This window comes from Athene noctua, chromosome 8, assembly GCF_965140245.1.
Source record: "Athene noctua chromosome 8, bAthNoc1.hap1.1, whole genome shotgun sequence".
In the NCBI taxonomy this organism is placed as follows: Eukaryota; Metazoa; Chordata; class Aves; order Strigiformes; family Strigidae; genus Athene; species Athene noctua.
Window position 1 is genome coordinate 6,743,579 of NC_134044.1, and position 26,612 is coordinate 6,770,190.

Consider the following 26,612-nt stretch of genomic DNA (forward strand, 5'->3'; position numbering starts at 1 on the left):
AGAAGACAAGCACGTCTTCTCACCCATTACTCCCAGAAGAAGCTCCATCTTTATCCCTTGAGTAACGGCCCCATACCATAGGCAAGGCAAATTATTTAATCTTTAGCCTTCTTTCAACCACAAATTAACTGTATACATGTGCACAATACATTTTAAATTTTACTGCTTTGCAAATGACAGCATTAACTCACTGAAAGAAATCTGATCTATGGCAACATGACTAAAATTACATTTGGACAGGTGAATCAAAACAGCATATTGCATTGTCCTGTACACGTAGTATACCCTCCATTTGTATAAAGCTCGTAACTTAAGAGAGATCGACCATGTCTGGCAAGTCAACTCGCACGGGTTAACAACACGTCTGAAACAATTATCTGAAAGCCAAAACTGGAGCTGTTATGAGCGTGTTAACCCAAGGTCAGAGAGTAGGGAAGAACAAGTTTATTACATGAGTAAATATTTACCTTCGCAACAGTAAATGTGTGCCACAAACCAAGTGAACTGGTAGTATAAAAATAAATGCTGATGGCAGCCAAAGAGGAGGAAGAGATGTCAATAAAAGACTAATGGGCTAGATCAAGGGTAAGACCCATTCATATGAAAATTTTCCTTCCCCATCCCTTTAGCCCCCCTTTATGAAAAAAAACAAGTAATGAAACAATACCAGCATATGTGATGAACGTGGTTTCTGTTATAAAGCACTTGACATTTCAAGTTTCCGTTCCAAAATACTAACAAACAGCAAGTCATTGCCACTATCCAAAGTGCAACAAGACTGCAGCCAACAAGCATCCAGAGCCGTGGTACACGAGTCAGACTGTCAGAACCAAGACACAGCCCAGTTTTTACAGCCATTTCAGATATCACTTCCTAAGCAGGTACCACAAATTTAAAGAACATTTCAAACTCACCTGGAGAATTACCTGGTTAATTTTTCTCCAGTATTCACAGGGCTCACAAAATTAATACGCATTAATATGCAACTAGAATTCACTTTTTTCAGATTTTTGTTTATAAAACAAATATTCCAGTATTATAGGGCAGATTGTTTCATAATTGAACAAGATGCATCATGACCACTACTGTTGTGTTACATCTTTTGAAGAATCTCTTCCATTTTGATTACAGGAATACAACACTGTCCAGGCTTTAAAAAAATCTTCCTTAACTCCTTTGCTTTTTCTTCCTCTCAGAAAACATTAAAATTTTAAACTTTCAGCCTAAGCAGTGAAAAAAATCTGAGGTATTTTGTTCAAACATAATTAATTACGCTTTTAATTTCTAGGGAAAATGATTTGTCTAATTTTCTAACAAATCTGAATTTCCAAGTGTGCCAGGAAACTGTCAAAGAACATCTTTCTACATAGCATCAAACTCGGTATTTTCGTAACAACATTGTGCTGCCACTGCATCATGGTAGGAACTACAGTCAACTATGTATTCAAAACAAACCCACTGTGGTACCGCAGTAGAGAAGTAATGGTTTACCTTTGGAACCTCAGCCAGACATAAGGTACAAAGCAAAAGGACATTTATCATTATTTTCATTTTCTGGAAGAAATATTGAAAACTAATTTTGAAACATTCAGTTCGCTTCAACATGCTGAATTTTTTTTAGTCTAATCTACATATACATTCCAAATTCCGTATGTTCAAAGAAAATATGCAACTATGTACTTAATTTTAAGAAACAAAGTTGTGTAGGAAAAGTATTTCCTGCACCCAAGAGTGTCTTTATCACAAACAGTAATCAACACCAAATATGTACCATACTGTTTAGCCTTGGAAGTTCATTGTTGTTGTCTGAGAGGCTACAAAAGCACACCTCTGTGTGAAACAGCATCGATGAAGCAGAAATTACAGGGTGGGGGGAGGGGGAAGAGAGACTGTATTTCATACAAGTCTAATCACTAATAAAATGGAGTTACAAAGAAAGAACAACTCCGGCATTCTTCTCCCCTCTTCCTAAAAGGATAATAATGTTTGTGCTTTATGTGCAGCATTTTTCTATTTCTGTTCCACTACTACGCACAGAACTCACCCTTTCATCAGCACAGAATTCTCCAAAGGAGGCTGGAAAGTTACAATGCAGAAAGGAACATAATAAAAGGGGCAGTGTGAGATAAAAAGATGCCTCAATACTGAGATACGGGCATGCAGAAATTTTTCTTCTTTTTTAATGATACTGCTCAGACCCTTGCTGTCTTTTAACTCCAAAGCTACTCCTGTCATTTCTATAGATTGGATAGGAAGAGGGCACGAATTCAGGGTGCTTAATCAGAGCTGTACCCTCAAAGATGTGATGACTGGTCCACAAGGTATTGAAGAACTCTTATCAAACCAGCAAACAACTTGAGAATCTGAGAAACTGCCACAACCAGTCACCTTTATGGAAGTCTTAGCTTGCCAATGAAACTACTCCATACAGAGATTCTTCAGGAAGATGCAGACACTGGTGTTGTGAATGTTCAGATTCATCAACTGGTCTCCTTTGCAAATAATGAGGATGACAGAGGCCAGCACTACTACCATACCCACCTCAGTCCTGTGAATGTCAGTATTTAACTCTCCTCACATTTAACCTAGTGAACCTAGGGTTGCCTTCTTTTCTCTGTCAAGCTGAACATGTTGCTTTATGACACAGGAGAAACAACTCTAAAGGCTTAGCATATTATTTCTTATCAAAGGAGCAGCCTCACAGAAATTAGGTCTTTGAAGAAGACAGAGGTATGGGACTAAAGGCCAGCAAGAAACAAATGGTACATAATCTTCAGCTACAGCATCACGAACACAGGCATGTGATACAGTGCATAGCTATGCACAGTGGAATGAAGCTGGCCTGCTCCCCATTAGAGGTCTAAGCAAAAGGAAAAGATGACACAGAAGAGCACAGATTTTAAGATCAAGCCACATCTCCAGGAATTAGTAATGAGGCTGAGATGAAGGAGGCAGCACCGTGTCTCATCACAAACTCTTCAGAATACACCTATCCTGACAGGTATCCTTATTAGAGAAGGAAGAAAAGCAGCAGCAAATTAAAATCCTCCCAGCCTCCACAGGCTCGCATAACAGGCCGTAAAACTCTTCTCTCCAGCAAGAGAGAAAAAGCATCAGGGAAAAATACTATGATATACTGCAAGAGACCAATACCATGTGCTGGCACTGGGGTAGATGATGTTGATTTTAAAGAATATCAAGATAATGACCGCAAGTCAGTCAAGACCCAGATTCTCCTGCATTTAATGTAGTAGTGCGAAATCTAGGTGAACCTGGATGTAGAGAAGCTGGCTGTGCACACTCTGCTTAAAAATACCAATGAACATGAAAAAGATTGTTGACTAACTCCTACACGTGGCCCTGTAAAGATGCCAAGAATGGCACAGAACGGTTAAATAATGCTGGGGGAGGATCCAAGGAGGGTATCATAGCCTGCTTCAAAAGCTAGTAGATTGGAGAGGGAGATGTTTGTTTGGTTTGGTTTTGCAGGTTTTTTGGAAGTATTGAAATCTATGCCCTTGTTCTGAGTTTATCAGGAAAAACTTCATCTAAACAGTAAATACCCCTGCCATACAAGTCACTAGATGGGATGCATGTGCACACAGGCTGAACTTTTAGTAAGGCTATCAAGACTACCAGCTGAGAAGTAAATTACCATTGACAGGTACAGATCCTGGACTAGCAAACCATCCTACCTAAAGGAAACTGCACCAGCACAGGAACTTTTCACCACATCTTCCTGCGGGCTGAAGAAAAGGCAAGGCAAGGTAAAAGTATATCCTCTACTGACATTCATGGAGACACAAGGTTCCTTGGTTTCAGCAACAGACACTCTGCTCTGTGAATATTTGCACGGACAAGCACAGACAGTACAGTAGTAAAGCCACTATGGTAGACACAAGCAGCAGAACACTGTATGGCTCCGAGCTGCTTAAAGAATGTGATGTCCTACAGTTACAAACCAGATTATTTTAAGTATCATATCAGATGCCAGTGGCATAAAAGTGCAAAGTTAACCAACATGAGACACATCTGTTCAAAAGTATATAACTTACCCTTTATCAGAGTATAAAACCTCAAAATAATTCCTAATGTATTGTTTCAACAGCTGTATATTTCTTTTTTTTCCCCCTTTCAATTACTGTTTAGCAATTGGAAAGTCCCAACTGTACCTTTTCTGCCTTTTTGTCAGAGATATCTTGCTTTTCTAGAACTGCCATACTTTCCTTCAGGTTCTTCACTATGTCTGCAGGAGACTTGTGCGACTTGCCAAAAGGGAATGGCATGATTGCAAGCCAAAAGGTCTTCCTTCTACAACTCCTGCTTCACCTGGAAAAGAAAAAAAAAAAAAGCACGTCAAAAATAGAAACATGAAGCCAATATAACAATACACATGAAGATCAAGAGAGAGTAACAAAGGTATTCGTATGTGGAATAACCATCCTTGACAGCTGAACTAGAGCTTGTCATGATGAACTTCGATGCTTGTGTTCCTAATTCTTTTAAAACACAAGACACAGAATCTAAGAACTCACATTACGATCATTATCTTACGCTACGAGAACAAATTAAAGGGTACATTAATTATATCCAAGGCCACATACTGTATAAATGCCACATACAGTCAAGACAAGGATAAATTATTCCAACTGATGCTATCAAGCAAAATGCCTTCTCATATTAGGTCTTTGACACACAAGTCACTCAGTGGCTCTGCAGTGACTGTCCAGGTACATGCTTTTATGCATATTCATTCCATAACAAATGCAAAGCAGACTGCAAAGCCTGCGCCTTAGTGCAGGAGCTATGAGCACGATGCAGATGAGGCTACAGACAGCAGCTTATTCTTACATCACAACCCTTGGTATGTCCTGGCTTTTTCGTATCAATATTATAATAACTTAATACTGAAATAGTCTCATCCCACTCATTTTATGGAAAACAAAATTGGTCACCAATAACAAGGACATATATAAGCCACCTGAAAACAATACAACCAAACACCCAATACGTATCTTTTTCAAAAAGATAAAACTTGTCTTACAGGAACAATTTTCCTTCCCTAAAAATGCCTGGCTCTTGAATCCAAATACATTCACTTCTCTGTATATTTACATATATTTGCTTTTACACACGCACACATATATACACTTCTGTATACCAAACAGAAAAGCATGACTACTGTAAATGAGTATACAAAAGCTTTTGTTACTGAACACATACACCCCCATTTAAACAATAATAAAAACTTCTTACAAGTGAATTCCATAAAGTGTACTTCTAGAACTCTAATCTAGACAAAAAAGAACAGGAAATCCTGCATTAAAAATGCTGACAGTGCTACTTCTGCTAGACACAAAAAGACAGCTGAAGCTGACAGAGCAGAGATTACACTGTCATTACAAAGGAGGGATATTACCCTGGAAGTTAGTAATTTCTATCTCCATACAATGTCTGTGGAGTTAGCAACAAGTCAACTATAACCAGTACATGTTGAAGTTTCTTATCTAATACCATGCACTTTGATCCTTGATTAAAAGACCACCTCATTCAGCATGAAGTCCAAAGGGTTAATCCTGATCTTACTCAATCATGTTTTGATCAAGGATTTAAAATATCAATTTGATACTATTTTTGAGTTATTTTGATTTTTAACACAAAGAAGTTGGCTGGCCCAAGGGCAACAATTTAAAGGTGAAGAACAGAAGCACTTAGATCTTTAGCCAAGAAAATCTCCATAAATAGGTATTTTGGGTAATCAGCTACAGAGATCATACCTTCACTATTCCGTGCCTGCAACTGACCTAACACAGCTCATAAAATGCATAAGGTAGGTAATTTTTAATCAGACTACTTTCAGATAAAAGTATCAGCATACACGTTGAAACAAGACCCTCCACAAGCCATTTCCATTCTTTAACAGATCACAAGGACTTTCTGTTGCTTTTATTTTGTAGTATAAAAATTGTCTCATTATAGTAATCTCTCGTTCATGGTCTGCACAAAGAAGGGGTTGTAACACTGAAATTACAAATGTGGGACTGGTACCCTAAAAGATTTTTTAACGTGCCCACAGGTCAAAGAATTTTACATCTCAACTTTGTCACATATAGTGGAACAGAAACCTACCTTCAAGAAAAGCATGACTACTCACTGTTATTTAACGAAAATGTAATGGCATTTAAAAGTGTTTAATGAAAATGATGGTATTTTCACACTACACAGGAATTTCTTCTCTAGAAAGAGACAGATGTGAAAATAAGTACCATTTCCCCACAACATAGATGACATAACCACAAGCATCACAGCAACATTTGAAATGTTCCCTTTATCTCTCCCTTCGATTACTACTCCTGACAAATGAACCCTGAAAACAAAGCTGGATTCTTTCATGTTTGCATATCATCACGGGTCATAATAGTATTTAACAACTACTCATCGTACTCATTCTGGAAGATGGTTATGCCCATGTAATAGAGCAGGACTGGCTCAAAAAACTGCTAGTCTTAATTCCCTGGATTACATGTTAAAACAGAATAAAATCCTGCAGGAATCAAAACAGTTCTTTCAAAAAATAAATATATTATATGGAAACACAGAATCTGGTATGACAGCATTCTACAAAGAAAAGAAATCAAACCCAAGAAAATATCTGCACACTGATTTTCTGGATTACTGTGTTACTTCTGAACTAGAAGACTACGTGGATAACATATACAACATAAAGAAATATGGGATAATGACAAACAATTATCCTCATGGTGTGTCCAGTGTCTAGTTTTGCAGAAACTGCTTTCCCTCCAATAGTGCTCAATTTCTTCTTTAAATTAAAAATCATCTACCATTTTGACATATTCATGAAACTTTCCAGGTTCTGCATAAATCAGATACACAAGTCATGCATACACAAGTCATACACAAGGTTTATTGTATGTACCAGCGTATCTAGTAGGAAATAATCAATTGTTAACAGTTCACTACCACATATATTTATACTAAACATTTTTTCCCAATTCAGTTAAGTTCCTGTATGAATTTCTCTCTCATAAGCAATTTACAAAAATCAGGAAAGACTGCCAGCACCAGCAAGAAGGAAATCCACATCCTTGATTACTGAAGGTGACATTTTGCTTCAAGGTATTTCATTTATTATATAAAATTGAATAAATGCATTGTTCCTGCTATTTCAGTTTTATTACTGGAAGGAATGCAGTGGCACTGCCAGGAAGATCATCTGGGGCCTCAAGACTGAAGAACCCACCAATCCTGAAGCAAAACTCTATTACTGAAGAACCTGTGTCACATCCTGCAAACAAAAAGCAGGAGCAGTCCTTTGTCTCTCAGAGCTGTACTTCATGCAGTGAGGAGAATATAGACAGGCTGTTCCCTTTTCAACCCAGCAAAACTACCCCAAGCAGCACTCTGTGCACAATAGACAATGACATCTGTGCGAGATCGGAAAGAACTGCAACCACCCACATCTGCAAAACGAGACAAAAAAGGAAACAACATCAAATGACATTTTCTGTAAATAAGAAAAGACCTTAACCATGTCAAATGATAACTGTTTCACATTACTAGCACCTGGCTGCCTTGCATATTCATGATAAAATTCTGATTGTGACTTAAGAAAGGGTTCGCAGGACTCAAGAGTTGCACTGCAATAAGTACATGGACAGCTCTGTGCTCTGATGGGCTGCTTTGCTTTATCTTACCTTCCCAGAAACCTCACTGCGTTTATCCATTTCTTAAAAGAGACCATGAACGATACTATAGAAAACTCAGGCTTAGGCATGCATTTTATTTCACCAATACTCAAGCATGTCAAACCTAACAAAATCTAAGGTCCTCAAAGTATCGGTGTCGCAGCCACATTTAGAAATCTTAAATGACATTATAAATCCAGATGGACCGTCAAACAACAATACAATATGTAGCCAAATACCCAGAGATTTAAGCACGACTGACACACAGCGAATGACACACACTCAGGCACACTGGGACATTTGGGCTTTTGTGATAACAAGAGACAGTAGTCCCACTGTTTCCGATAGTATATAATTTCCAGCTCTGCCAACGCAGCATGCATCCATGCACAGTTTACTTTATGTATAAGGCTTTACATTTTTCTATTCGCTACACTGATCACACAATCAATGTCCAATTTAAAACTAATGCCTTGCATATACAAGATTACTTTTTTAACTAAGCAGGCAACACTTCAAAGTGTTTCTCTGTGAGAACAGCCCTCTTGCAGAAAAAAAATGCTGCAAGAACAAATACAGAAATACAGTAAACAAATCCCTCTCAATTCTCTAAAAAATGGATTTACTAGCCTGGAATATGCTCTCTTGTAAACTTTTTCTTATTTGAAGGGTGAAAAAATGTGCTACCTATGTAACAGTAGAAATGCATGCTACAGTGTAAAACCTGATTACCTAGTAGAAGAGTGGTTTTGGGATTGTAGGTGGTGTGGTTTTTTAAATAAAGCATATTGTAAGATGCCTGCATGACTATTTTCAAGGAAAAAACACTGGTACAAGAAATAGTACAATAATGCTTATGACTGCAGCGACATGTGCAAAGAGTTACTCCACGTACAAATGAATTACTGGCACTGAAGTCTCAGCAATGCAAGCTTTCAAAGCTACAATGAAGGTAAAGGAATACTAGCTGTATAAGCAAAGACACAAAAGCAAACTCAGCCTTTCTGCTTATCACATACCAAGAATTACCACAACATTAACAAGTTGTAACTTCTTTTCTCTGCATAGAAGTATAATCCATAAATAAAGCATCACATGAATTCAAGTATTCACACTGTTCCAGCTCAGAGAAGCAAATGTCCACCTTTCCCCCATGCAAAATACAACTTTAAATAATGTACAAAAACCCCACACTCCCAATTTTGTGAAACCACCAGGTATAATAAACTCGATTTTTTTTTATGGTATATATGCACAGATTAATTGCAATATATTAAGTCATCAGCTAGATCCTGTTGCCTTGTTTACACACCGAGTTTAAGGTGACTGCTTTTAGTAAGCTCCTAAAGGGGGAGGAAAAAACCCCTTCAGCTACTTTCTGGCTAGAATTGCACAAGTTAAAAAAATTCAGGCCTAGTGAAAAAGCACATGTAACTTCCAGTTAGCATGCACATAAGAAAACTACTGGAGATCAAACAAAATCAACATAATTTTAATAAGGCCAAATAATTAATGGTAAGGTTCCCCAAGACAAATGAGCCAGCCCAACAGTGGGCTGTCGCCAAAGGGGCAGTTTCATTCCCCCTCCAGCACTGCACTCCTTCCCCTGCTTTTAGGTCAGGGCCAGCTGACACAGCCCTGAGCTGATTCAACTGACTAAGCTACCAGAAAACTAACACGCCAAAGGAGAGTAAGCAATGAGGAGTATGGGGAATGTAGAAAAAACATCCGTTTGACCAGCAAGTAGCTATGAATCAGCTCCCTCATCTCATGATCTCACCGTAGGGGCACTAACCACATGGTAAGGCCGGAGCTGAATCAACAACAAGACTGAAGGTGGGAGCTCACTCTCCATCAGTTATTTTGAGTGGTCTGACGTTTGTCCGAATGCCCAGTGTGCCGACTTAACTCACCAAAATGGCAGAAGACAAACCCAACAAAAATGAGGGGAAAAAAAATGTTTTCTTAAAGGTTCTTAAGACAAACCAGTACAAGGAGCACTCAGCTGTTAGCCAAAGCCAGCTCAAGAGAGGAAGGAGGAGAGGAGGCGCCTGGGGCAGGCAGGAAGGGAGGACACACCACCTCCTCCTCCTCCAGGTAGACAGAAGCTGCCAACCTCTGTTCTGAAATTGTTACCGTGTGTCAATTACATTCAGCAGCGTTAATAACACGTGGGAGATTGACTCAAGCAAACACAAGTAAGTCGATGAGTCTACAAAGGCAAAATACCTAGATTCACAATAAACAATTCTACTCTGTATACAGATTTTTAATTGACAATTTATCGGTCTATTACTGAAGAAACATGCTGCATCTTGCTAGAGAGGCATGTTTGTATTAAAAATATAATGCCGTGAACACGTGGTTTGCCCTGATAGAACTGATGTCCCCCCCTTCGAACCTGCTCTTTTGTTATATGCCTCTTGGATTAACAAAGATCATTAAGCCAGTATTGAAAACAGTAACGTAAATCAGTTTTCATCTGGTCTTATTGTTACAAGCAGCTATTAGTTCAGCCAGAATCCACCACTGTGAAGGCTGGTTGGAATGATAAAACCAGAAATAGATCAAGAAATTACGCATTTTTAAAAGTACTGCCTCACTCCCAGACATGCCCAGCATCCGGAAGGAAGACTGACAGCCTTTGATCCAAGAATCAATTTTTATGCAAGCTACCACGCTCCTTGGGAAAAGAATATTCAAGTTCTTCAAAGACAGAAGCAGACACCGTATTAGCTGTTCAGCCCTCTTGTACAAGAATACAGAATTTTACTGGTTATCAGAGTATTTAGCCGTACTTAAGTTACTGACTCTACTTTCTCTAAGTACCATTAGGGAGGAGAGCAGCAGCTGCCCTGCACTGCAGCAGGGCACGTGCAGCCGCTGGCATGGCCCCACAGCAGCCAGGTGCCACTGAAGCATCCGAAATACCACCACCGGCTCATCACTGCAAATTCCTGGCTACAGCACGTCTTCCTGAAAGGCCTCACCACTTCTAATTGCAAAAGTATAGCTGACCGAAGGCAGCATCCATCATTTCCTTCAGTATATTATTTAAATGGAGTACTCACATTCATCGTTAAAACATTAAAACATTCTTCCACATTTTTCACATGCTGTTGTCTACTACATCTTTCAGTACCCTGGTTCTGGATATGTGGTTTCCCACTAGATTTTCTAGAGCCTCAACATACTACCAAAACCATTTTTCAATTTTCTTTTTGATATGCTAAAGAAATTGAAACATAACAGCCTCGCATCCAAAATATAGGTCTAAATAGCATAGTTTATTAATACAACCTCACACACAAAGCCTTCCTATCAGGAGGAAATGAGACTGATGAAGAGCAGAAGCCACACCTCAATCTATTTCAGGGCTCCAGCATAAAGCACTTAGTATAACCATGGCTTTACCTGCATAGGCATGCCATTAATAGAATGGCTATGGTTGCTCATGGTAATTACTGGCACTATCAGCTGGCAAAATTTAAGAGTATACTCCAGCTCCAAGGCATTTTTCTATCCTCTAAATACTTCGACACAACTTTTTAGCATTTCTTTCAACATGAGTTTAAAATGTTGATAGGACCGCATCAACTATCACGCACGTAAGAAGGAAAACCATTTAGCCATTGATGGCTAAAGCAACCAATGACCTGTTTGGATCTGTTGTGATATTCTGTGAAGAACATAATTTACATGTAGATGTTTTCTGCAAGACAGGCATGTTCACCTTGTACCTGGCACATCCCACCCACCACTGAACACTAGCATCTTCCTTAAAATTCACTATTAACTTGTTCTATCAAGTCCACAGCACACAAAAGCTTTAATCTGATTCAAAAGCAGTTTCACAACTCTGCGTCATAGAATTATTCGTGGTGTGACCCACTTAAAAGATTTACATGGTGAAAAAAATCCCCTAAGAACGGTAACTTAATTCAGAGAAAAACTAAAATCATGAAGAAAATTCTCTGCTGTAACACAGATGAACAATTAAGTGAACAAAAAAGATCAATGTATTTCAAAAAAAGGAAAATTAGAAAATAAATTTCTACATAAAAATGAAGTACATAATGTGAAATAGCTTCTCGCTTTCTGAAAATTTCAAAGCAATTAAGTCCCCAGCAGTTCACAGCCCTGCTTGTTTCTTTAGCACCAAATGCCAGTTGATTCCTTTCATTATGCAGGCTTCTCTCTTACCATTACTGATCCTTCTGCCTCTTCAAGAGCTGCCTCCTCCAGCAGACACCTGCACCACGTTCAGGGAGAAGGGCAGCTACATGCCATTGGCTCTGCTAGCTCACTGCAGTCTCCTAAAACTACATTATACCTTGTGACTTGTACATTATTATAGTCATTGCAGTTTAACACACAGCTACAGAGCTTTTGCCGAAACTTTTTTGCAATAACTTAAGATTTTAAGTAAGGCTGCTGCTTAAGGGGCTTCAGAGATCCAATATAAGCACAAAAGCTTGTTAATACTAATGCTTAGTATCAGAGATCCCAGCTCTTTCTCCATAGTCAAGGAAATCTTATGACTCAGCTTCTTTCCCTAGTGTACTGTTCAGTTACCCCACCCATGCGTTTCCCCACAAACCTTACTACTACACTGCAATATGGTATACAGACTAGCATGTAAACGCCTCACCCATTCCTTGGTAAATATATTTATTAAAAAAACAATAATCACAAGTTTCACCACAAAAAGTAACTATCTCTAACACACTGCACACAAAAAAGAACATACTTTAAGCTTCAAGAATAGTTGTCAGACGATATGCTCACTTCTGGCCAGGTTGAAGCTCAAATAATTTTCTCATAGCCTGGCATTACAGTCAATCCCCCCCATTGGCTCTGATGCCTTTACTGCATCATCATAAAACCCAGAATATTTGTTACATGACAAAAACCACTGCAATTATGTATGTGCCATTCTACCCACCCTTGGAAGCAAAAATGCAAACAAGAGAGTCTGCTTTGTAACTATGTCTATTCCTTGGTATATATTATTCCCATTCCTTGCCAGGTGTTTTCTCTTTGCATTAGATTTCTGATATACTTCTAAGAGTTAATTTTGAAAGCAAAGAAGTGTCAAAAGGGGACACAGAAAGTACACTGCAGTTTAATCTCTGACTTCATTTCACATAGTGCAATATGGCCTAGAGTTAACATGTTCCAGTAACTAAAGACAGCTGTATGAATATCAGAAACCACACAGGCGAAGGACAGGAAACCCCACTAGTACCACAACATCAGCATTTAGTTTTAACCAGAAAGCTGGTGCAATAGATTATCAAAAACATGAATCAGTCACCTAAGGAAGGAGGATGAGAATCTTAAGTAGTAGCACAAGATAGGAAGAGAAATGAATGTGTGGGTTTTGGGCATTTTGTTTTGAAGAGAAGTTGAGAACAATTAAACTGGGAGAATGGTCCTGGGATTGCTCCAGGTGCTATCCTCTAAGGTGCAATTTTCTTTAGAGCGTATTCTCTCAACAAAAAAACTACATTCAGTAAAGCCATTCTCTAGAAGCACAAGAAACAAAGCTAGGGAAAACAATTCAAAATGGATAAAGTATTTACCCAAATGTAGTTTCAATAAGGACTGTATCATAGTATTACTTTTTAAAATAACAGTTAAGAAAATCAACAGTATTTTTCCCATGGTTCTTTTACTTCCTTTGGAGACCAAATTTTGCGGTCTGCTAGAAACTTCTAAGTTTATCTAAGTTCAGCAGACCACAGCTTTCCATCTAATTTATCTGAAGAACAACAGATCTTTAATAAACATAACCTACAAAGGAACAAGATCACTTAAGCAACAGCAACATTCTAGCATGAAGTTAATGAGCTACAGGACAGCGATCCTGGCATAGCTCAGGAACATCCTAAAAACACTGACTTAAGAACTGGGAAAATATATATTAAGGAGTATCCATCTTCCCTAACTGATTACTACTGGCTCCTGCCATAGGCAGACTATAATGAACTACATCAGTCTCTGCTTTGACATATTAAACCTGTGAAGGCTTCCTTCCAAAACAATCAATTTGGGCGTTCAGAATTACAGACTATTTATGTTAGACTACTGTACAATTCACCTTAGTCCCAACAGCCCTTTACAAACTAGCTGAGATGACATGCAATCAAGCACAGCTTACTGTCTCTGGGTTTACTTTTGTGCATTAGCTTGACCTAACTATGGCTGAAACCCAAAACTAACAGGCACAGCAAGCTATGCTACAAAAAGATGTTGAGTCAGTTGGTCAGACTCCTGAGAGGTAATTCTGAGACCACAGATGACTCCTCAATTCTGCCACTTTTACCTCTATTGAGAGATCTTATTGGTGTGACACAGATGAAAATGTTAATTATTCTGAGATAACTCTCATGAATCCAAGCTGATTCTTGCTACACGAAACTGAGAGAACTTGGCACATTATTCAGTAATTACGTATCTCCTCTGCAAAAGGGAGTTCCTGACAAATAACCTATGAGAGTTATGTACTGACTCACAGAGAAAGCAGGAGAGGGCAATCAATAAACAACTCAGAATCATGACCCCACCATTACCGTGAACCCTTTCCTTGTAGTTCATTACATCCTCACTCTTTAAAGGGAAAAAGTTTTTCAATTATTTTCTTCCTTAAATGATTTCTTACCTAGTACTAAAAGCTGATGTATAGGCAATACCTAAGCTGATACATAAGGTCATTATCCATTTGACAAACTTGCTTTCTGTCAAACTATTTTTTTGCCATGGTCCCTGGCACTTAAAACAGAGTTTTGATGACAGTACAAAGGGTTTACTGACACAGCTCTGTTGGTAAATCCTACTAGTGCAGATACAGCTTATATTAGTAAAAAAACACAACCTCTGATCATGGTAACTGCTACTGTGCTAGAGCTTTACTAAGTACCTTTATAAAGACTGCTCTTTCCTTCACACTGCCAACCAACATCAGTACCATCATAAATCAAGCATCTGATTTTCCCAAGCTAGCTGTGTGGAGGTGTCATTTAGCATGGAACTTTCACCCAGTTTACCCTCAGATGAAAACCCCTGCTTCCTCTTGAGTATGCTGTACCAAGGACAATGTAGCAGATGGGAAAACAGCACAAAGATCAGCAAAATCAGAGGCTGGCCAGGAGAAGTTTTTCTTTTTCCCCCTATATACTCAATATCGACAACTAGTTTTGTGGGCATCACTTGAAATAGAAAAAAAACTAACACATCTGTGATACTCAGATGTACATCTTGTTGCTACCAAGATACCAGTGTGTTTGTAAGAAATGAACTTATGAGAAGTAGCTGGCTGAAACTTAGCTTGAACAAAACTGTCATGGATTCAGGAAAGAGGTAATATATTGATAATATTATCTCCCTTTTCAACTAAACTGGAAGTCATTACCGAATTGATGATCAAACTCTGTGCCATGATAATAAAAAAATAAACTAACACGCAAACAAAACAAAACAATATTTCATTCTCCCAAGAAAAGAACCAGCCACAAAGAACCAGCCACAGTGATATAGAATTTCCACATAAATAATTTCAAGACCACAATATACCTAAAGCAGCTGTAAGAAGTGTCCTTTTCACAGTTCCCTCAAACCACCTCTGTTTCGCCTGCTAGTTAACATGTTTGGTCTAAATCTTCAAAGTCACTAATGGATTCGATTTCTGATACATAAACCACATTGCACCTCAACTGCCAAGACAGGTGTGTTCCTTTGGGGCAAGGCAGATCACAGAAAGATATATGTAAGGGTAGAGATGATGCATACCAGAGTTAGGAGAACTATCTGCACAAACCTTCAGGAGAGATGAAGTGAGATCCAGAACTTTTAATACCATGCCACTGTGTCTTCCTTTTGTAAGAGTTTGAACTTAATCCTGAACTCCACTTCATGCTACAAAATGCTCTGCAACACAGGAATCAGGAAGGGGGAATGATCTTGGCTGCTCCCCCAAAATGTGCCCAAACTCTTGCCATGCCAACATAAGTAAGAGTCCTTCTGAAGACTCACATGATACCAGTCCAAAGATCTAAGACACAGCAGGATACATCAGCACACACACTCTGAAAAGCCAGATATTCCCCAAAAAACCCACATGAAATTCCTTTTCCCTCTTGACACCGCCTGAGAGTTCCTTAAAGATACTTGTACATTAAACAGAAATAGAATAGAAACAATGTGCCAGATGCCTGTGGTAATCTACCAGTTATACATACATGCTACATTTATTTTGTTTTTCCCTTCTGGGGACATCGAGTTATCTTTCCAGGCAGACCCCATCATGGTAAGTAAACATCTCTTCTTCCATAAGAGAATAATAATATTCCATAATAAACACAAGAAAATAACAACCTTGGAACAGGCGGGTAGAAGGTCCTCATAAAGTTTTACATTTATATGTTAATTTATATGGTATGAGCCAAAATTCACAAGAAAATACCTTATAATTCTGGATTGCTAGAACTTAGTAGCCCCAAAGTTTCAAAAACCATTTTTGCATTAAAAAAAAATGGGAGGGGAGGGGGGGAATACCACAGCAGGAAGGTACTTTTCCAAAAGGAAGACTTCCCAACTGATTTTACTTCAAAGCAGCTAGCAATAGCTGCTATGGATGTGATTCTCCAAGGCAGAACAGCGCAGAGGGTTCACAAAATGTAACTAAAATCAGCACTGTTGATATTTTCTAAACAAGAGTCAGCATCTCTCCTGCAACATACCTAGAGGTCCACAAATGAAAAATGTTTGAGAGCTACCAGTCTAGAGACAGCAAATAAAAAATGAGGCTTGTAACAAGAAGCGACTAATATTAGGCCAACTAACACAGTGGAACTGTGAACTGAACTGAAGCAAGCATCTCTGAGTGACAGCTCCCATATCTGATCTGCTAAGAAGAGTTAGACTGGAAAAGGGAACTATGAAAATGTTTTGCAATACTAAAATAAGAGCTCCCAACTTTCCTCTAATGCAATTACTGTGTAACACTACCAAGAGAAACTTAAGCACTATCAGAAGTTATCATCTCTACAAGTTTACCCAAGGAACAATCATCTCTGTAACTACTGAGAAAATCATTCCAAAGGACAGCAGGTCTTCCAAAGGGCTGACATCAAGCTTGAGTGGAACTGCTTGCATTTTAGCTGATATTTATACTCCTACATTGTGTATTACTAATTATTTCAGCTACAACAGTATCCTGTCAACCTCTTCTCTTCCTTAGGGCTATGTGGAAAAAAAACCCAAAACAAAACAAAAAAAACCAACCAACATTTAAAATTAATCAGTGCACCAGCTTGGCACTAATCTTATTTAAATAAGGGATTATAAAAATTACTTTGATAGGAATTTACAACAGTATAATGTCATTGCTTTCTACAACCAAGAGGCTCCAACCAAACAAGAGCCCTTAAACAAATACACTAGAAATAAAAATTTGCAGCTAGCAACATTCACAACCTTGGTAACTCTGAAGTTACTCAAAAGCTTTAATTGTTTAAAATAATATATCTTTTCTATACTAAAGACTTGTTCTAATTACAAAAGGGAGCCTAAAGAAATAATAATTCTCAAATTTTCTATACTGTAGTTCCATTTTCAACAGCAGAAGTAATCAACATGTTAGGAAAATGCTAAATTAAGGAGAAAGTAAGGTTATGCTTTCAAGACACTGGTTTAAAACTATAACCTAAGGTTTGACTGCAGCCAAAATGTACTATTGGTTATAAACTCTGTAAAGTAATCTGTAATGGTATCTTTAAAATTTCTGAAAACAACAAAAGTAAAATGCCTGCAGTGACAATTTTGCAATCTGATCAACCATGCATTCAATATAGAAATAAATCAGGGGACTTCGGAGAATTCAGATAACTATTAATTTATTTTTTTTTCACCAAGTCAAACAAGATTTAAATAAGCAATGTGAAAGACACTACACTTTCTTGCTTTTCAAACTATTCAGATTTCCCTTTTAGATCCTAAAATAGAGATTTTAATTTCCCCATTCACAATAATTTTAAAATTAGTTTAGTTTGGTTATCTAATTTATGGACTTGATGAAAGTCCACATTTTCTCAGTTTTGGTATAAATCTCAGAGGCATGAATCCACAACACTGAAAGTTAGAGTACCACAATAAATAGAAGCTACAAGTTGTAGAAACTTCTGTTGTAACTAAGACTTTTCAATGCTTGCAAGTAATTCTGAAAGTTAAAAATAACCCATTTAGAGCGGAAAGATTCTGTATTTCTGGCCAACAATCCTTCTCCTTGTTTGCTAAGGAGCTCAAGAACAGCTAATTCTGAAACAGATTTGACATTTCTTCCTAGATTTGATACTGTTAAGTCCTCAACCTGCGTAAATACGTGAGGGGCAACTGCTAATGTCAGAGGGAGAGCAGAACTACTCTTCAGACTCCAACAACTCGACTGCAGCAATGCTGATATCTTATTCGGTGCAATTCCTAAGGGAAACAAAAAGCCTTGCACGGACAGTCTCAAAGGAAAAAACATAATTCATCTTCTGTTGGATGTACACTATAAATCCACGCCTATATGGCTGTTAACATTTTTTATTTGTAAGTATGCAGACATGCATATGTACATATGTACACAAACAAGAATGAAAGCTCAAAGATAGTTAATGTCTCCTTAAGATAAATAAAAACGTATATATACAGGTAAGAAGGAATAACTACAATCATCATTTAGAAAGTTAGGGGGTTGCAGGCTGTTTGTTTTTTCCAAGTTACAGGAATGAAGAAAAATTACATGTAGTTCTTTCACAGAATTTAAAGCTTCAATACATTCATAAATTTGTCACCACACACAAATACCCTTAAGATTTTGTGACATTTTTGGAAAATATTCCATAACCCTGAAATAAAGCACTTCTTTTGGATCTAAAGGCATCAATCCCCTGACACACGGGTTAAGAGTAACACCAGTCAGACTGCACAGCTATGCCAGGACTCTGCCCAAAATGCTCTGTGAATGGATGTGGTTCCTAACAGAAAAACTGTTTACTCCAGCTCCACCCTATTACAGAGTTAGCAGAGTTTAAATATTGCTCAATGTCAATTACAGATGTAAAACGGAACTCTGTTAGTCAATACTGATGAGTCAATATCTGCTTTATTAGAGATTACAAATTAATCACGTTCAGAACAGCACATATTTAGAAAAATAAGAATATTTTCAAGAAGCTTCCTTCATTATCAATCATTAGTCATGAAATCCATTGAGAAAGACTACTGATCTAGTCACTGGAGCTTGTGTTTACTTTCAGACTGTATTTTAAGACAATCTGAATTTCTCATGTTCAAGTAGCAAGGACCCAACACTTTAAGATTTAAGCTTCTCTAATTATCTTGATTGTTTTAGTTTTCCTCAATTGTGCTTTTTTTTAAGAGATGCCTTCATTCATTCCATTGGCAACCAGGTCCCTCAGTCAACACTCTCAGGTATTGCCCCAAACAGCAGAATTCTACTCCGAATCTTCCTTTGTCATTAGGCAACACATAACCCAAGTGCCTAACATGTGGTCATTACTTAGGTGCTCATCCTCTTCTGGGAGCCCAAAATGAAATCCTGAGACTAACAACTAATACTATGGCAGCAGTTCAGGTCCCTGAATGATGAATGCCACTGCAAATGCACTAGAATAGCACGGCTGGTGTCCAAGTGCCCCTTCAGAAAATCACAGATCTCCTACCAGTCCTGGGCAGATGACTGGAGCATCTAAACTAAAACTAGATCTCTATGTTTAGGCAACTGAATCTCACATCACAAATGGATGCCACTGAGGAGAAAGTCTTGGAACTGTAAGCTCTCAAATGCTCAACCAAACACACATAACTTCATGCACTCAAACAAAGGGGAAAATTCTCTGTGCATAAGCATTGTTACCTGAAAAAAAGGAGGAGAATCACCATGCTGCTGAAGAACACTCTGAGATGTACTTCCGTTAGCATCTGTGAACCAATGAAAAACCCACAAGGACCCGAGTCCTCCTGTCTTCAGAGAACTGAGTTTTATGCAATAAAGCCAAAGATCAAATACCACATCGTGACTGAACAATACCACATGCAAAGGATGCTCCTTCACTGAGCAATCTCTTGTGCCCTGACAGAACAAAAGGTCCTGCTGAAATAAAACACAAAACAATCATGTAATCAAACTTTCTGTACTAAATCAGTATAAGCGAAGTGAGGTTCTGAATATCTGTTAACTTTCGAGATATTAACTTCACTTTCTCAACATTTTTCTAATATAATAATGAGCATATGCAAAGTCTTTATCAAGAACTGTGCCTCAACTCTCTCCCCTACAAGGTATCCCTTTAAATTCCACCATAAAGTTCATCACTACCAACCTCTGGTCAGAAGAAACTTAAGACTTGAACAGCAGGTGTTACAGGTTAGAAGAACGATACATTCATAAACTGTGTGGGAGAGACTTCTCAGTGCTCACCTGCGTTATGCTCAGTCCATGTCTGTATCACTAAGGTCTCATTTAGCTAGAATGAAAAGCCCTACATTTTCTTTTCTAAAATCTTACTTCTTCGTGAACAAACTTTTCTTTTGTATTTCCTTGTCTATATGTGGTATTCAATAAAGTAAAAGTATTATATGCTGGTTAATGTTATAAACTATTACAATACATCAGGGAAAAAAAAAAAAAATTGACATATATTACAAAAAGTATCCTTTGCCAAAGCAGTAAAGGGCATACTTCACACCTAACAGTCAAAGTAAAATAGAACGACACAAGTAACTCTTGCCTTATTTCTACAACTGTAGCAAAAACTCTTGAAACTTGCTTACCCAGAGGAAAAGATCAGAGACTCCATTGAAGCAGCATGCCCTGAATGCATGCTATCAGCACACACATCTACCACACCACACCATACAAGATGCTGTTGATAATTCAATGTCCACAGACTTTTTTTTTTTTTTTTTTAAAGCAACCTCCTCAGCAGATCAGGTGGGAAGCTGGCAGGACTCTGAACAAATACCTGAAGAAGAGGTATCCATCCATGGTAAGCTTTCCCAGGTGAGCTCTTAGCCAGGGAAGTAAAAAGAAAAACAATAGGAAAAGTCACATAGTCCGCTTCTGCCTGGCAAAATTTGAGCGGCAGCAGACGTGAGAGCTGGCCAGCAAGATGGAGGGGCCTTCCACAACTGCCTGTTCAACAGGCTTTCTTCATATTTCTATGCACTAGCATGTTTTACTTAAAAGTCAGTAAATAAAACAACAAAAACTTTTCAGAACAGTTATTTCTTCAGATGTCAGCTGTTTGCCTGGGCACCGCTAGCAGCCAGAAAAAAGATTACGCACTCCACATTTCTGGAAACACTTCTCTATTTTTTCATTGTATGTTTTAACACAGATAACTTCAAAGGAGATAAGGCATTTCACAGACACAAATGACTGAACATACTTGGAGTGCTTCTCTCACAATCACACATATTCAACTCCCTGAAAAGTTGACATACTTAATTCAATTTATAGCCAAGTTCTATCTTAGCTATTTTTAAGTGTCACATTTCAAATATTGCAGGGTTTGCAGTTAAACGTCTAGTTACATTCTTTTAGTAAGAAAAATGAATTTGTTATCAATACAAATTGATTGAAAAAAATACACAACAGGGTAAGGATCAAAAGCAGCACACAGCAATTTTTCACTGACGCAGCCATTTCACTGTGCGACACTTGACAGTACACCTGAACATTTTAAAATAATTCCAAGTAGTTACTCCTAAACAACTTCATCTGAACTTGGAGAAACATGTTACACTCTTACTACAGTTCTGTACTAATTATAACTTCTCAATTTTTGAACTGTCTTGATAAATTTAACTTAAACGATGAATTCTCTAAGCGCTTGAAGGGGAAGGAAGAATTACAGAGCAAAGGGATCTTTAGAAAGGAACTACGTATTTTATTAGAAGTAGCAGATTTCCAACAAACAGAAAGATTAGCTACAATATCCAGCGATTTCCCCCAGAATTTTATGCCCTTGTGGATAGGATTAAAATTTGCTTCCTTCTAGTGTATTTGAAGTCCACAGTCAGGAACTTTTTATAGTGTGTTTTGACTATATGAAGTATTAGCTAGAATACTCAAAACAAGGGAGTTAGAAAAGATATTTATTTAAATCTAAGCTATTTACTTTCTAAATCAATGTTGTCTGAAAAAAAACACAGGACATGAAGGCTGCTGAGGAAGGACCACAGTTACTCCTGTAAACACACAGTATTTTGGCTGCTTCCAGTCTGGATCAATCCTGAATTCAATCCTTTGTAAGAGTACTTAAACAGGGACAAATGAATGTGCCGTTTTATCACAAGGTAGAATACCAAAAGCACATAAATCTGCTCAGGCTAATGAAAGACCAAACTCACATGACACCAGTTTAAGCCGTAGGTGCTCCTGAAGCATGCGTTTAAAAGCCTAGCTCAAGTCCGTTAAAATAATTCAAGACAGCCTCATCTTCTAATTTAACCTTTGTGTTTGCATTTGGGGGTGGGGAGGGATCTGAGCATAAAGTTTCACCTTCTAACTGAAGACATTCAGTTTCCGTCAGGCTCTCACCTCTACATCTTGTGCTGCAAGAAGCACGATACTGGGAGAAAACATGGGGAAAGAGAGCATCCAGACGGAAGGGAACAAGAGCTGAACTTGCAAACAATCCAGACTAATAAACACTCCAAATCAGACAACAAATTGGGGAAGTAGCATTTTTAAACTTCTGTTAGAACAGCACAATCTTGAGCACTAACAGCAAAAGGGATTTTTCGTCTTACTTGACATTTATCTACAGCTACAAAAATACCGTTAAAGTGAACACTATGGCTTAGGACCAGTGAACAGCTAAAAAGATTTTTCTCCAATGTGATTAATATCTGGCTTCAACTTGCAGCTAAGAAGTAGTGGTAAAAGTGCATGTAGCCCACTGCTTCCTTACCAGAAATTGCTAAATTTACAAGATTTCAACTGTACAATGTAGATAATACAATATTTGAAATTCAACTCATATTTTTTGCTTTGCGTATTATTCACATAAATAGCTGCAGGCTGTTGTGGTACTATTAATTTTGAAGGAGCAGATGAGTTAAATTTTAGTTTTGATAGAAAGCTGCCTTCAATTAAACAAAGGTAATCATACTTTAATAGCTGCTCTTGTAATTAACCATACTATAAGGTGTCAGAAGTACAGAGAAACTGGGCCAGAAGGGAATTCAAAAGGTCATCTAGGCTCCTTCCTGCCCCCTGCTCCAAACCAGCTCTGATTGTCAGTGCGCCATTTCAAAACTCTACACGCAGCACAAAACACAACATTTTAACAAGTGTCTAAAGCCTCTAAGCATATTACAGAGATTATCAAAGCTTCTAGAAAGATTTTACACAAAAATTAAGGTTGCAAACATCTCAGTAAAAAAATCTGCAGAAACTCAACACAGAAGTGATTCAGCAGTGAGGACATTGGTCGGTAATTCCGATATTCAAAAAAATACCATAAAAACGCTAGAAAGTGCAGCATGTACAACACAACAGTAAGGTCTCATTTGACTACCACCCATTAATTAGTAAGAGACTAACGCATCAGCTTCCCTGATAGAATGCAAAATACCATTCCATCCTGAATAAATGTTTCATAAAAGCAATCAAGGAATTCCAAGAGGTTGAGTTTTCTTAATATTATCACACCCCACTGGGAATATGCATTTGTCTACGCGTGATAATATCCAAAGAGCATAATTATCTCTCAATGACATATTGTCACAAAGTATTACTTAACTGGCAGTTTTATTTAGTCTTCCTTATTTGTATAAACACATATATCGTAGAAAAATTTGAATTGTTTTATAGTTCTACATCTACAACCATACATTAAATACCTACAGAACATATCAAAGTTTCAGAACTCCACGTAAACATAGATAAGAGAATGCAAGCAACTTCCAAAAAACCAATGTTATCAGCATTTAGAAATATCCAGCAGCACGTTAGCCCATACATACAAACTTACACTGCAAGACCTTTACTCTGCTTGCTCCCAACACCACCAGACACAAGCCCCTCCTGTACTAAGATACTTTTTCCCATCTGACCAAGGAAAGTCCCAAACATGCATTATCGCACCACCATCGAGATTACAATTTAAATACAAATAAATTTAAACCAAGCATATACTAACTGACTGACTCAATAGTCTCTCATGTCACAAGACAGCCACAAAGCTAACTGTAAAATACAATATTCTTAAAACAACAAGTCCATGACAGACAGAATCCTACCAAGACACGGTGCCATGGGGCATCATGCCACTCTTACAGATCAGGTAAGCTGCCAATTCATACAGGGCAACTAAAAAAAAAAAAAAAGAACAAGTTATTTCTCACCCCAAAACAGGCTCCATGCTTATTCTACTTCACAGAGTATTTCTCACCCTTTCTTTCCTCTGCAGCTAAAGGCATGTGCCACATCAACAGGTATTAGGTAACAGGTATTAACTAAAGGTACACAGTGTTTTAAATAGTAAAAAAATCTATTATTTAAAAGTTTAGATGCCAAGGCGCAAGCCCAAGATGTTAGATTTCCTCTGACAGTATACGATTTCATGAGCTCTTCATGTTAAAAAGGAAGACACATTTCCTGGTGGTGAACTACACCGCTGAAAGAAAAACACAGGGCCTTGAATGAGAGTTTCTGACAGGTAAATTTAAAAAACCTTACAATATTTTGATGCTAATCAAATTTCATATCTGATCTACATTTAAACTGTTCTTTCAAGCACTGTTACTTGCCTCACTGAAACTAAAGAGCCTAGGTCATGTAATTTAATATTTGACTCATCATGCAAATTAAATCACACCATTCCCATAAGACAGCATATAGGTTTTAAATAAATCCTACGCACCTAGATGATCACTTACCAAAAATTAAATTTTCTTTTTGAAATAAATCTAAAAAGCTCTCAAAACACTACATACATCCTAGTTTCAATACTAGGAGTATTTTACAGATTTGCATGAAAAAACAATGGAAAAAACTTTTTTCTTTTATGGAACACAGAGATCATGCTGTGTTAGCTTTCTGTGGGTTAGTCTGAGAAGAAATTAGGATCTGACAGCCCTCACATAGTTATTTCTGCACAGAGGCCTATTAGAACACGAGTAACAATTGTAGGAAGAGGCCTTAGACCCGGACACCGAGAGTACTGCGTAAATTGGTGCCTGCTCCGCACCTCCCATCAACTCACGTAATAAAGGGCATAACAAAGAAGAGATTTTCACCGGGTGTCTCCTGACCAAAAGGCCAACTCGGGTGACGACTGCCCACCTGCATTTCCCCCTGCCGCCCGGCTGGGACGGAGTGCTCCCCCCCACAGCCTGTCCCACGAGGGGCCGGGCAGCAGCGGCTCTGCTTCTGCGGGCTGAGGTAAACCCTGCGCAGTTCTGCATGTTAATTCGTTACCCAGCTACGGCATTTGAAGAACTTCGGGATAAAAGGCGCTGCCGCACCAGCGAAACACAGTCCGTTCCCTTCCCCTTCGGGCCGCCTCCCGCTTTGACACACCAGCACAGAGGCACCCCCCGCGACCCCAAAGGGCGCAGACCCCCCCGGTGAAGCCCGCACCAGCCGGGAACTGCCCCGCTCCCCAGGCCGCCAGCGGGACTCCCCAGCCAGCGCCGCTTCCGAGGCCAACCCGGCCGGCAGGGCTCGGCCTGCCCCCGCCCGGCGCCGGCAAGCGGCGGTCACCGGCCGGGCCAGGCCGCGCTCCCCGGCGGCCTCCGCGGCCCGCAGGGCACGGCCCGGCCCTGCCCCGAGCGGTCGCCCCGCACGCACCGGCCGCGGCGCCGCCTCCCGGCCCGACCCGGCCACGCGCCGGTGGCAGGGAGCGGGGGGGGGGGGGGGGCAGCGGCGGACAATGCACGCCGGGCCCGGCGGCCTTCGCCCCCCCCCCCCCCCCCAGCCCACGCACCGCCCACCGGGCCCGGGCCCGACCCGCCGCCGGCCTCCCCCCGCCCCGCCGCGCCGCCTGCGGTACCTCGGTGCGGAGCGCGGCCTGGCGCCTCCTCGGCGGCGTGTCCGGCGGGGCCTGCCCCTGGCGGCCCGACCGCCCCGGCTCCGGCGGCTGGCGGCGCGGCTCCGGCGGCTGCAGGCAAGAGGCGCGGCGCGGCCCCGGCTCGCCCGGCCCCCTCCCCCCCCCCGCCCCGCGCGCTGCTGCGTCGCAGCGGCCCTTCCCTCGCCCGGCGGCGGCGGCGGCGGCGGCGGGCGGCGGGGCGCGGCGACGCTTCCGCCCGCCGCCGAGCGCCACCGCCCCCTGCCGGCGCGGAGGACCGAGGGCGGCGGCCGCGCGGGAGCGGGAGCGGGAGCGGGAGCGGGAGCGGGAGCGGGAGCGGGAGCGGGAGCGGGAGCGGGAGCGGGAGCGCCGCGGGGACACGCGGCCTCAGGCCGCGCCGCGGCTGCGCCTCGGAGGCCTCCCGCGCCATCGCCCCCCGGCCCGCGGGTGGGTGCGAAGCACCCCCGCCCCCGGGGCGTGTATTACTAATATTTACCTTTAGTTATTATTCCCTTTATCAGTTATTAGCATGTAAAAATTGTTATTATTTTGTTCTTTATTAGTATTTCGTATTTTTATTATTTAGATTTTTTATTTAGTATTTATTGGCTTATAATTTTTATTTATTATTATTATCATTCCCCCCTCCCCTCTTTGCTCTAACCTCCTGCAGACCCTTTGCACCCTCTGCACTGTCAGAAAGCTGGTTTTTTCCACGCCGCAAACTTCAGGGCTCAGATGTGGGGCTGTGACGCAGCATCGTGCCTTGGACTTGGACTTCAGCCGGCCCCGCACATCAGGTTGCAGGTGATTTATAGTC

The 26,612-nt window shown here is 39.9% G+C and overlaps 1 protein-coding gene across 2 annotated transcripts in view; it reads right to left on the reverse strand.

Annotated features, from left to right (window-relative positions):
- The window catches only part of CAB39 (calcium binding protein 39), a 43,030-nt gene extending 17,116 nt beyond the window's left edge, over positions 1-25,914 (reverse strand). The window contains exons 1-3 of one of the 2 annotated variants that reach the window (XM_074912398.1): positions 25,778-25,914; positions 24,024-24,093; positions 4,173-4,329 (exon numbers count right to left, since the gene is read on the reverse strand). In XM_074912398.1, the coding sequence (XP_074768499.1) occupies positions 4,173-4,286 (114 nt within the window). In that variant the 5' untranslated portion in view covers positions 4,287-4,329; positions 24,024-24,093; positions 25,778-25,914. The remainder of the gene's footprint in view (positions 1-4,172; positions 4,330-24,023; positions 24,094-25,777) is intronic. The other variant, XM_074912397.1, reaches the window with a different exon arrangement.
- Between the last annotated feature and the right edge of the window lie 698 nt (positions 25,915-26,612).